The sequence below is a fragment of the Herpailurus yagouaroundi genome, unplaced genomic scaffold, assembly GCF_014898765.1.
Source record: "Herpailurus yagouaroundi ecotype Mexico unplaced genomic scaffold, PumYag 186, whole genome shotgun sequence".
Taxonomy (NCBI): Eukaryota; Metazoa; Chordata; class Mammalia; order Carnivora; family Felidae; genus Herpailurus; species Herpailurus yagouaroundi.
The window spans coordinates 45,497,113-45,510,039 of record NW_024412417.1 but is presented as its reverse complement, the minus strand read 5'-3'; the positions used below and the strand labels follow the sequence as shown (position 1 = coordinate 45,510,039).

General features: G+C 55.6%; 1 protein-coding gene across 6 annotated transcripts in view; it reads left to right on the top strand.

Moving 5' to 3' along the window:
* TRAPPC9 (trafficking protein particle complex subunit 9) overlaps positions 1-12,927 on the top strand; it is a 578,288-nt gene that overhangs the window by 385,685 nt on the left and 179,676 nt on the right. For 5 of the 6 annotated variants that reach the window (XM_040494495.1, XM_040494496.1, XM_040494498.1 and 2 more), the window contains one exon: positions 1,703-1,813. The exons of the other annotated variant lie outside the window; for it this stretch is intronic. In XM_040494495.1, coding sequence (XP_040350429.1) covers positions 1,703-1,813 — 111 coding nt within the window. The remainder of the gene's footprint in view (positions 1-1,702; positions 1,814-12,927) is intronic. 6 annotated transcript variants of the gene reach the window in all.

Below are 12,927 nucleotides of genomic sequence, written 5' to 3'. Positions count from 1 at the left end.
TCTACCCTGAAAAGCAAAGGATTTTGAGTTGTAAGACTTGGGTGTTGGCCGCCTCACTGGTGTTGGTGGCCATACCCTGAGCCTCACTTTCCTTACCTATAAACGGGTCTGGGGAGGACAGCTTCCCAAGGGTGTGGAGGTGAAATGAAGTGCAGGCAGCCCTCACACACGGGATGTTTGCCCTCCCACCTTCCTGTGCTACCAACAAAACCTTGAGACATAAACTTGAGAACTTTGATGCCCTTTGGAGGGTCATTTTTTTTTTTTAATGTTTATTTACTTTAGAGAGAGAGAGAGAGAGTGTGTGCAGGCAAGGGGCAGACACACACACACACACACACACACACACACACACACACACACTCCGAAGCAGGCTTCAGGCTCTGAGCTGTCAGCATGGAGCCTGACGCGGGGCTCGAACTCATGAACTAGGAGATCATGACCTGAGCCGAAGTCGGGCCCTTGACTGACTGAGCCCCCAGGTGCTGGAGGGTCATGTTTTGAAGACCTACCAAGCTGAAGAAGACCCCAAGCACAGATCTTCTTCTGAGGCCTTTTTTCCTCCTATGAAAAAGTGCTTGCCTCACTCCAGAACCATTTCTGCCTCTGTTGCGGACATCTGTGTCTGCTCCAGTCGTGGGTATGGCTGTCCCTATCACATGAGCAAACACTGGCTCCTTGTCGTGTGCCCGCTGTGACACTTGGTATTTAAGACACTGGGCAAGCTTCAGACGAGCTTTCGAGTGTAATGGAAACCTACCAAATGGTGACTGACCCAGACGGCACGTGTGCGGTTGCTGTTTGCGCGTGCAGCTGAGGAGTCTGGCGGGCAGGAGGCGCCCAGGGGCTGCTTTTGCTGCTGCACATGTCCTGGCCTCCCAGAATCCTCCCGGCCCCACTCGCATCCACAGCTTCCACGCCTCCCGGTGGGTGCTGGACTGCTCAGCATCCTGTTCCTGTCGAGGCAGGTGGGGCGTGGGAATGGGGAGGCTGAAGAGGGGACCACCTTCTCTTCTTGGGGGGGCCGGGCTGTCTTAGCTGGGAGAGAAGGTCTCCTGTCCTCACTGGCTAACACTGTGGCTCCTGGACTTCTGCTGTGGCGGGGGCACTGGGACTTGAGCGTTGTTACCTTCTGGACTAGAGAGAACAGGGCTGCTGGTGTCAGGAGTGTGGGGGAGAGTAAGGAAGGTGCAGTCTGTGTGAGGCTCCCAGTAGGCGCGCACCCCCGGGCCCCCCGCCCCGCGAGGTGGGCTCCACGTGCCAGCGCCCCGCACCTCGCTAGGCCCCGGCGGGAGCCCTGCAGGCCCGGCAACGGGGTTGCAACGTGGACGCGCCGTTCATTGACAGGCACTGTGTGTGCACCAAGCGCTTTGCCAGCCGCTGTCTTACTTCTGCATCCGGTGTTCGAGGCCTCACGCGTGCGAGGCTTGGAGAACTCCGCTTACCGTCCCAGGGCCATTTTGTTTGTAAAGGGCACGCTGCATTACAGGCGTGTGTCCCCGGGGCCAGGGAGGATCTGATGCCCCAACCTGTTTTGCAGAGTGAGCCTCTGTAACCCTTCATGCCGGGGCACGTGACAGTTTGATCCGTTGCTCCTCTGATATCCTCAAGAAACGGGAGGCCTTTGGGGGGGAGAAAAGGCCAAGTAGCTCTCCTCTCGGGCTCCCAGAAGATCCTCAACTTTCCCTTGTCTTCCACACAGTACCCGCCAGTGCCACCTGCTCCTAGACATCTTCAACTCCACGGAGCATGAGCTGACGGTCAGCGCTCGCGGCAACGAGGAGCTCATCCTGCACGCCGGCGAGTGTCAGCGGTGAGTGTCCCCGCGTCCTGCCTCTCCCTGCTTCCGTCTCCTCACTCGGAAGCACCTTGAGATAACCCTCCCTCAAGGGGCGCCTGGGTGGCGCAGTTGGTTAAGCGTCCGACTTCAGCCAGGTCACGATCTCGCGGTCCGTGAGTTTGAGCCCCGCGTCGGGCTCTGGGCTGATGGCTCAGAGCCTGGAGCCTGTTTCCGATTCTGTGTCTCCCTCTCTCTCTGCCCCTCCCCCGTTCATGCTCTGTCTCTCTCTGTCCCAAAAATAAATAAATGTTGAAAAAAAAATTAAAAAAAAAAAAAAAAGAGAGATAACCCTCCCTCTGAGCCCCCAGAGGATAGACGGGCTTGTCTGCCTGTCTCTCCGTGCAAGGTTCAGTGAAAGAACCTGAAGTGGCTTCGAATTGGAGGCAGGTGTCGAGTCGAAGTAAAGCCACGGGGTGTCTGTGGAAGGAAGCAGTGGCACGTGCTTCCGGGAGCCGCATCTGGACGCTGTGGCGCCTGGGCCTGCCTTGGCTGGCAAATTCTCGAAGCTGTATCTGGGAACAGTTGATGTTGATTGTGGGGCCTGCATCGGTAGTACCGGGAAGTCCCTTGGAAGAATTCCGCAAAAAGGCCAGGCTCAGACCTGCGGGAGGGGTGTGGTGCCACCCACTCCCAGTCCCCAGATGGCAAAGACGGGGCTCCACCGAGCTGTGGACGTGCCCTGGTCCAGCAGGAGCAGAGTTGGAAGTGAGCGCTGACCCGAGCAAAGCCAGGGCCCCCAGGGCATGTCCCGAGGCAGGTGGACTTTAGGAGGAAGCTCTTCTGCGTGGGGAGCCCTTCCCCGGGCCAACCCCCTGCCCGCGGGGCCTCTGCTCACGTCGGCACCTGTGTCTCCAAGCCCAGCTCGTATGGTATAGACGGAATTATAGCTGGGATGAGATGGAAATGGAATGCAATTTTTATGTTTAATTGCAAAATACTTTCCACAGAAAGAAAATAATTTGGAAACCGGCACACGCATGTCCCAGATTTTAGCACTTGGTCGTATTGGCCCCAGATCTCTGTCTCTTCCTATCTTTCTTCCTCACTCCTTCACTTCATCATTCTTCCTCTGTCAGTCTTGTCTGTGTCTTCCTCTTTATTTAGGGAAATAAAATGCTTAAAAAAAAACTGACATGAACACAGTCGGTGGGGGAATTATAATTTCAAGCCACACCACTCCACATTCATCAGAGCGTTTAAAGACACGGACGGTGCTGGATGCTGGTGAGGATGTGAAGCAGCCGGAACTCGCCCGCCTCGGTGGGGGGATGAGCTGGTGCGACCACTTTCAGGAGGGTTTGCGGTTTCTTAGAAAACTAAACGTACACCTACCCTGTGCCCAGCAGTTCCAAATCCAGTAATTTATTCAAGAAAAATGTAAATGTTTATTCACAAAAAGACTTACACAAGAATGTTCGTAGCCAAAAGATAGAGCCCAGATGTCCATTACAGGAAAGTGGATAAGCAAAGGGTGGCATTTCTCCTGCAAGTGGGGGAATGCTCAGCAACCAGACCTGACACGTTACCAATACGCAGCCAGTAGGGTGAATCCCAGGAACACAGCACTGAGTGAGGGAGGTCTCCCCGAGGGAGGCAGGCGCCGTGGGACTCCATTCGCCTGAAATCCCAGAGTGAGCAAACTGGTGCACTGTGGGAAAAGCAGCACATCGGTTGCCTCTGCAGGGGCTGGGCTGGGGGTCAAGCAGGAAGGGGCACAGGTGTTTCCTGGGGGGTCATGTACAACTTGATTTTTGGGTGTGGGCCACACACGGGTTCTCATTTGTTAAAATTCAGCACCTGTGCACTTAAGACTGGCACGTTCCGTTGTAAGTCAACGTCACCTCGAAAGAAAAACTGTACACATGTTGAACTCTAGCTGAAGATCGGTTGTGGAGGGCCGCCCACCGTCGGCAGCATCTCTGGAAGGTCTGAGAAGCACTAATGATGGGTCAAGGGGCTGGTCGTGGAGAGAGGAGCCGGAAAGCACATGGAGTGAACTGTTGACGGTGGACTCTTCCAAGGGCCTTGTGGGATGTTCACGGGAGATTTCTTTCAGCGTTACGGTTGACATTTTTCCTAAGCAAATGCTGGAAAAAATTGAGTGCAGGAGTAGCTCAGCCCTCCTCCCTGGACTGCCGTCTTTATTCCTTCCTCCCTCCCTCCTCGGTGGGGAATTGCTGTCTTGGAGGCGATGGAATCATTCATACCATGTTTTGCTACTTTTATTGTATTTATATCTACAACCAAACATTACTTCCAGAGTTTTTTATGACAAGCGGTTCTATATCGCATATGTCTTTTTAAAAATGCATCTTTTTATAACTTTAAATCAGCATTCCGCTTCGGAGCTAAGTATAAATCTGCTTCTCTCCTTTCAACTGGTATTTATATTTCATTGCACGAATACGCCACTTTGTCTGTGTCCACGCTAATCCACTCTGAGGCTGCTCCAAAGTATTGCTGTGTCATGTGATTATTGCTGATGACGCACACGGATGCAGGGTCAGGCTCTGGGGTCCCCACTGCAGGACAGTTTAGGCTGATAGCTAGAGGCCTGAGGTCCAGTGACTTGGGGCCTTTCATGGCCTGCCTTTGAGAGGAGCCCGGAACACTCCCCCTGGAGGTGTCTGTCCGGTCCCCTGCAGATGACTTGCCGTGTGGGGATGGCTGTGCGGGGGCTCACGTGCTGCACCTGCACACAGGTCGCGGCTGAATGCGCCTGGCGCCCGGCGCAGGACCGGCTGCTTTGTAGGGCGCCGGCGCATCCTGGGGTCTACACCCCCAGCAGCTGCCTGGGCCCAGTGTTGTTCTCCAGATTGTGGAGGACGCTGTCTGCTCTCTGCTCTCTGCCTTGTCTTTGTCTGGATGTTTGGATGCGGTCTGAGGCCCCAGGGGATGTAAATCTGGCCGTCTTCTGACACTGACGTGAAACCTGTTGTTAAAAATTAGAAACTTAAGTTAAGCCCGTTCTCTCCTGGATCGTTCGCATGGATGGAAGGCTGAATGATGTTAGCAGTCCCATTCGCAGATAATCACAAATTAGTCTTGTGCTTCAGGCTTGCTCGTTATCGAGCCCTGTGCTTAAATTCTCATTTCTCAATGCTCCTAGCTCACACGTTCTCTATTCATTCATAAAATATTCACCCAATAAGCATTGGTGCTTCGAGAACCTGCTCTGTGGTACCTGCCTCGGGCTCCGGGAGTGTGGGGATAAACAGGGGCCCCTCCCAGCAGGAGCAGGTGTGAGGTGCAGGCGATGAGCGTCCCCTGCAGCCAGCCAGGCGCCTCTACCTTCCCTGCCCAACGGGGCATCTTGCTGGCCCGGGTGCGAGTGGTGAGCCACTGGTCTGGGAGGTCCTGTTTGGCTCTGGTCCCACTGTCCCCACTAACCAGTGTTGAGTGCCAGGGAGCTCGGTGTTTGTGGGGCGCAGGGAGGTGCTTCCTTTCTGCTTTCTGAGCCTCCCTGGCCTTCCCCGGACCACATCAGACACACCCTCTACCCCTGCGGCGGGCATCGCAGCTCTTGGGTTCTCACAGAGCAGTTCTGGTGGAGGGAGCAGGTACGGTGGAGCCTCGCAGCACCTGGCAGACCTTGGCTGGGACGCCGTCCCTGTGTATCCAGGCCGTGTCCTCAGGGTCCCGTCTCTTCCCGGAGTCCTGAGCTCAGCCAGTGTCCTGCCTCTTCCCTTTGCCCATGAGGAACCATCCCCACCATACCTCATGCTTTGCCCAGGGCTGAAGAAGGAGGCTTCTCTGCGGTCAAGCTCCCACGTGGGGTTGGGCTCTGCCCGCAGGTGAGTGCGCAGTGGTTCTTGGACTCCGCGTTAATCCCTCTGCCTGTAGGTGATGTTCCCACGGCCACCCCGGAGGTGGGCGGATGGACAGCACATTGTGCTAGAGATGGCCTAGTCTTAAATGGCCAGGGTGCTGGGTTAGTGTGGCGTTGTTACTGCCCTGCCCAGAGCCCAGGCATCCCTGGGTCAACAGGCATTTGACTTTCTCTTAAGGGTGGCCTGTCCTCCAGGAGGGGGACCCCTCCACTAGATTGAGGTGCTTGCCTCTGCTCCCCACCAGTAGAAGAGGTGACCTCATTCTACCCAGTACCGGAAGCGTATGTCCTCAGGAGCACGAAGGAACAACGTGCTTCCAGGTGGAAGAAACAATGGAAGGCACAGTTACTGGGCTTGTGTGTTGGGAGTTAGGCACTCATGTCCTCAAGGTCACTCGACGGAGGCGTTGTCTGCACTTGATAGATAAGTGAAGAGTCCGGTGTTCACAATCACTCGGTGGGCCTCTCATTTATCTGGCTCACAGCTGTCCTTGCAATGGTGACCGAAGGTTGAGAGAGGTTCTGTTCCTCTCCCCTTGTGCTCTGTGTGTGACCAGCCCTGTGAGGTCCCCTATCAAGTGTAAAGGCCATTAGAAGGCCGGGAAGATGGAGAAGCTGCTCGGATTTTGGCTTCCAAGGTGTTCATGAATTCATTTCACAAATACTCCCAGAGTGTTGGGCTGGTGGCGGGCCTGGCCAGCAGGTGAGACGGTGAGGGAAGGTGGCATCGCCCTGCCCTCTGTTTTTGGTGTGGAATCGAGGCATACCATCAGGCAGTCGGCATGCACAGTGAGGGGAGGTGAAAGCATGCAGTCAGAAATCTGGCCCAGACAGGATGAGGGGCGGCTGGGAAGGCTTCCTGGAGGAAGGGGTGCTGATGTGGAGCAGAACAGCGGAGTAGGAGTGAGCTTGGGCTGCCGTACAAGTGCAGGCACGGCGTGCTCTCGGGAATACTGTGAGAGAGCTCTTGATGGATGAAACGCTCTTGTGCTTAGCTTAGAAACACCACTTTTGTGACCATGTGTCTTAGAGATATCTTCCCAATCTTTCAGCTTAAAATAGAGCATTTCAGCAAATGGATGTAGAAAGTACCACCTCCCTTTCCTGAACTCTCCTTTGGAGGGTCCTCTGGAAATCAGTGACTCCTCGCTCACCTTATGAGTGTCTGGGGCATGGCCGGTGCATCAGTCCTGTAATCAGGGACCGCGAGTTAAGCTCACTTTTGCCAAACGTGAATCGTGACGCCTGGCCCGTAGGGATTGCATTTCCTGGGGCTCCCCGCCATCAGTGGTCACCTTCACAACCTTGTCCCCCTGCCTTAGCTGGGTGCCCGCAGCAACACCATATTTAGCCAAGGGCTGTGTACCACAGACACCCCTTTTGTCAGGCCGTGGCGTCTCCATACCTCACAGCAGCTCCAGTGAGAGCACTACGCACGTTTGCTTCTGCACAAGAGAGGCCACGCCTGGCCAAGGCGGGCGGAAGTCAGGTGCCCCCGGAGCCAAGCCCGCCTGTTGGCCACAGTGCCTCTCTGCGGGGGCCGTCTGCAGTTCCCGGGGCCGTGTCCCCCAGAGTTGGGCATCCCTCCTGTCTGATTGCAGATGACAACTAGAAACAGTAGAAAGCTTTCACCGTGAAACAGCATAAACTTTCTTAAGAAAATACGATGCTGCCAGCAGCAAATTTACTGGAGAATTGAGATGGTAATTAATGTGTTTTTTTGCTTAATTGTCAAACCATTAAAATTAAATTTCATGACCACCCTCACTTACGTACGCATCTTTTTAAAACTCTGGTAATAGGATGTTCCGTGCCTCAGGCTGTCCCACGCTGTCCCCTGCCCCACGCAGAGGCCCCGCCTGTGTAGCAGCATGTCCAGATGGGGCCTCCCTGGGAGGACCCATTGCTGGCTGGCGGTGAGCGGTCTGCCCTGTCACGGGCATGCTAGAGTGGCCTTCCCGCCACAGGGCAGGAGGGGCTCCCAGAGCACGCTGCGCCCCGGTGCTCCGAAGCCTCGCCTGGACACTGTTCCGGTGGCAGAGAGGGCCAGGTGGCCCCCCCCAAACCCCACATCTCCTGCTAATCTGTGAGCGGGCTCCAGCTGCGGCCCAGAGCTGTGTCCGCCCTGCGGGCCGTCTCTGGTTCAGCTCTTCTCCTGCCTCTTGAGGGGTCTCAGACAAGCCTCTTCCCTCCCCTGGGTTTTCATTCTTCCTTGGTCACAGGAGAGAAGACGTTGGCCATGGGAATGAATGAGTGGACGTAGGGGTGACAGCAAGTGCTGCTGTGCCAGCGCCTACGTGAATCAGTCACACCGCTGCTCGCCTTCCGGGGTCTCCTCCCGCCTTGCCGTCCTCCTCACTGTCACCGCCCCTTCTTAGCAGACGAGAAGTCCAGCTGAGAGAGGTGACCAGCAAGGGGCCCTTCCTCCCCAGTTCTTTCGGTTGTGATCTCATGAAAGTCTTCACAGGCGCTTAGAGGCAGGGAAGGTGCTGGCAGAGTGAGGCCCCCTAGCACATGCGTCCCCCCATCCCCAGACACCCACACCACCCTCTGGAGCACATGCGTCCCCTCATCCCCAGGCACCCACACCACCCTCTGGGGCACATGCGTCCCCTCATCCCCAGAGAGCCACAGCACCCCCCAGGGGCACATGGGTCCCCCCCATCCCCGGGCACCTACACCCCACCCTGGGCACCTGCACCCCCCCACCCCCAACACCCACACTCTCCCACCGTGCACATGTGTCCCCCCCCCACCCCCAGACACCCATACCACCCATCCCCCCGGGGCACTTGCATTCCCCCCATCCCCAGGCACCCACATCCCCCACCCTGGGCACCTGTAGCCACTGAGCGCCTGCCCCTGGAAGCGGGTGACCGTGAGCTCTGCGTGGTCCTACCTGCTATCGTGTAGCAGGTTCCTGTGTACCCCAGCCTGGAACAGCCCAAGCCCAAACACTGGGTGCACCGCTCAACTGCCTGCAACCTTATTTTTCCTCTTCACTTTCTTCAGATGCTCTGAGGACCTTTCCTTGTGTGTCCCGCAGGGCACACCTCGTTGTGTGGGCCCGAGCTCGTGCTGGGGGCTCCTCACTCATGTTTGTAACTGCTGCTTGCCTCCTGGCCAGGGCAGCATACCCTGCCCCTTGCGGTGGACGAGCCTGTGCCCTTGACCTGGGCGGTGTCTCCTGACACGTTCTGAGTGGAGGGCTTTGGGGATTTGCTTGAAAACTGGAGAGAATCTGGGAGAGTCCATTAGAAACAGCTTCCAGAAGCAAGGAGAAAGCATCTTGATGTGTTCTCGTCTTTCACCTGACTTATGGGGAAACTGAGGCTCAAGTCTATCCAGCAGGCCCTGGGTAGAGTGATGTTAGAACCCAGGGTGTTAAATTCCCCGTCCAGGGAGGCTTCCACCACCCGGCTCTGCCTCTGGTTGCTCAGGAGGAGCCCCTGACGATTAACGGGCAGCGAGGAGAAATGCCGGAGTCCAGCCTGGAGCAGGTGGGCTACAGAGTTGGCCCCTTGGAAGACACAGCCTTCTGCTGACTCAGGTGATGGGCGAGGTGCTTTTGGCGAGAGCAGAAAAAGATGACTGGTCTGTTCCGTGCGCCACGCGGCTTTCTCTTCCTGAAAAGTCTCAGATGCGGGGCCTCCGCTGGGCTTTGTGCCACGTTGTTCCTGACGGGGGTCTTCCCTCCGGTGCGGGACGCGGCCCCTCCTCACACACGGCCCGCCCGTGGCTGCGGGGGGTCTCGTGCGCCAAGGCTGAGCGGCCACTGGCCTGGGGCCGCCCCGAGCCCGCGTCCAGGCTTAGCTGCTGGCTCCCTCCGCTGTCTTGGGCAAGTGGTGTGGCCCTTGGTGAATTCTGAGTGCTTTTCTTTCTTTGTTCCTTTATTTTGCTTTTATTTAGATTCCGGGTAGTTACCGTGCAGCATAATACTAGTTCCAGGTGCACCACGTAGCGATCCATGTAGTGATTCTGTGTAACACCCGGGGCTCATCACAGCAAGTACCCTGCTCCATGCCCACTGCCATTCTTACCTGCCCCCCCCCCCCGCAACCTCCCCTGGTCACCATCCATTTGTCCTCTGGAGGTAAGAATCTATTTCTCGGTTTGCCTCCCAGAGTCTCTTTTTTTCCCCTTGCTCCTTTGTTCTGTTCCCCATATGAGTGAAATCATAGGGGATTTGTCCTTGGCTTGTTTTACTTAGCATAATATTCTCTGGCTCCATCCACATCATCGCAAATGGCTAGATTTCATTCTTGATGGTTGGGAAACATTCTAGCGTGTGTGTGTGTGTGTGTGTGTGTGTGTGTGTGTGTGTGTACACGCACCACATCTTTATCCATTCACCAGCCGACGGGCATTTGGGCTCCTTCCATAATTTGACTATTGCTGAGAGCGCCACTATGCACATCCGGGTGCGTGTACCTCTCTGAATCAGTATTTTTGTATCCTTTGGGTAAATACCTAGTAGTGCAATTGCTGGGTTGTAAGGTGGTAGTTTGTTTTCTCTTGAAACTTTTTGAGGAACCTCCGGCCTGTTGTCCAGAGTAGCTGTGCTGGTTCGCATTCCCATCTGCTGTGCACAGGGCTCCCCTTTCTCTGCATCATAGCGAGCATCTGTTGTGTCCCGTGTCGTTAATTCTAGCCGTTCTGACGTGTGTCCGGTGGTATCTCATTGTACTTCTGGTTTGTGTTTCCCTAATGATGAGTGATATCGAGCATCTTTTCATGTGTCCGTTGACCATTTGTATGTTGTTTTTGGAAATGCATCTATTCACGTCTTCTCATTTTTTAATCGGATTATTTGTTTCTTGGGTGTTGAGTTTTAGAAGTTCTTTATATATTTTGGACACTAACCCTTTATCGGATATGCCATTCGCAAATGTCTCCTCCCACTCTGCAGGCTGCCTTTTAGTTTTGTGGGTTGTTTCCTTTGCTGTGCAGAAGCTTTGTATTTTGATGGGGTCCTGGTAGTTTATTTTTGCTTTCATTTTCCGTCACCTCTGGAGACATATATGGAAAATCGTTGCTTCGGCCGATGTCAAAGAAATTACTGCCTGTGTTCCCTTCGAGGATTTTTATGGTCTGAGGTCCCAGTGCTTTTCTTTAAAATGGGAACAGTAATGCCTGTCAGAGGTGGTTACAAATGCCAGCGTTAAGCCGTGTTGAGTACACGGCGTCACCCGCGACCTACAGTGGGCGCTCCGCAGGTGGCACGTGGTTATTTTTCAGTACTCCCGTGTCACGCCTTGAAAACGGTTCCCACCAGTCCAGCCGCCGTGGCTGGTGGGTGAAGGGCATGCACTTGAGGTCTTGTGTTTCCTTTTGGGGGAGATGACTGTACCAGAGTGTTGCTTAGGTGATTAGTTGTTATTTGGAACCTCATTTCCCTGGCTTCTCGATGGTGTCTGATGTTGAGGCAGAGAAAGTTCTCGTCATCAGGAGTCAGAAGCCACAGAGAGGATTTGATGTAAGGAATTGTTACCGAGGTGTGAGGTTGGTAACTAGGTAACTGTGAGCGTAGAACGGACCAGCGAGGCAGCCGGTGTCGCTGCTGCAGGGAGCTTCACCGTCCCTGGTACTGGTGGCCAAGGCAGGGGACTGGGATTATTAGTTAGAAGCCGGCCACTGCGGGCGTGGGGCCGACACACGGCACTCTGAGGATGCCTGGAGTCTGGGGTCTCAGAGGGAGGTGCCACGTTGTGGGACTGTACCTGTTAGAACCAAGGGCAGAGGGACAACCCTCAGGAGGCCACAGGAAGCCCTAGAGGGAGCACGTGCCTCCTTCCCCTATGTCCTGCTTCCTCCTTCCGCACCCTGGGCGGCTGGGAGAGCAGAGCTGTGGCTTGCAGAGGGGGCACCTGCAGGATGTAGTGTCACGCCTGCTTTACACCCCCTGGTCTCCCTGCTAGAAACGTCCTGCTCTTCTGCATGTCCACGGGGTCTCGGTGGTCTCTCTTATTCTCACTCCTGCCAGACTAGAAGGCCCCGAGCTTTGCTGTGTACTGTAATGACAAGGACCTCTCTAATAAAGTGATGCCCGTCTTCCCCCCCTCCTAATCTCGTGTCCTGACCTGATTGGTTGGGTGCTGCTAGGACACCAGGATTTGTGACTCTCCCCTGTGGCAAGTGCTGGAACCGCCGGGGCCACGTGGGGAATTGTTTGAGAGCCGTGTTTGTGTCGTGGTTGTTGTCGGATGTCTCCCCTCCTTGGGCCAGCGTCCAGCACGTAGTAGGTGCTCGGGTGCTGTTTGGTGGTGAGTGGGGTAACAGTGGGCTGGCTGCAGTGTCATTCACAGTGTCCTCTCTCGGGGGTCTGAGATCTTCATTCTCTCTGTTGCTCCAGGGATCCGGCCTCAGATGCTGAGGTCAGGGCTTCAGGGACCAGCGTTGCTTTGAGTTGGTTGAGTCATAACTGGGGCCGTGGCATGTGACGGCATAGTCGGTACCTTGTGTAAGTTGTCCCTGGCCCGGGGGGGTCTGAAATTCCACCCACACTGTGGTCTGGAATGCTGTCAGGGCCGGTGTCAGCGTTGGGGAGAGAGTGCCTTCCTCTAATTGGCCTGCACAGGGGGAGTGGCGTTTGCAGCGTGCCCGCCTGGAGGGGGACACGCTTTTCTAATGTACCGAAGGGCATCCTGGGTGTGTCCTCCTAAGGCGTGATTCTTCTCCTTACCTCCGTCTTGTGTACCTATTCCTGTGGGGGAAACTGGCAAGAAGATGCCACATTTTATCCCCTATAGGATAAAGTGGTCCTCTAAGTTTGGGGCTCACCCTCGCATCAGAGCTGTGCCGTGGATAATCTACAAGTGGTTAGAGACCGCGTCCCTTTAACATACTTCAGTAAGGTCTCTGAAGGATTTGGTGGAGGGTTGTGGGCGTGGGGGTTGGGTGGCAGTGGGATGTGTAGGCACCAGTCCATAAATCTATAATGGACACCTTTGGCCTTCATTCCTGTTTCCATTTGTTCCAGACTCGCTGTTGTCAGAAGAGCTGAGGGCGAGACTTGGCTGTGTCGCACAGAGCACTGTGCAGACTGACCACCCACCCTGGCGTCGGGCTCGGGGCAGGGGATGTGAGTGCCGGGGCCCATCCCCTGGCCAGCTGGGGGCGGGGCGGGGTGGGGTGGGGTGGCTGTGGACAGTGTCTCCGTGAAGATCTTCCCGGGAGCCTGGGGCCAAGAAGGAGCCGGCCAGACCAGGGCAGATGGGAGACGGGGCTGCTAGGCCAGGAGAACACGCTGGGTGGTCCA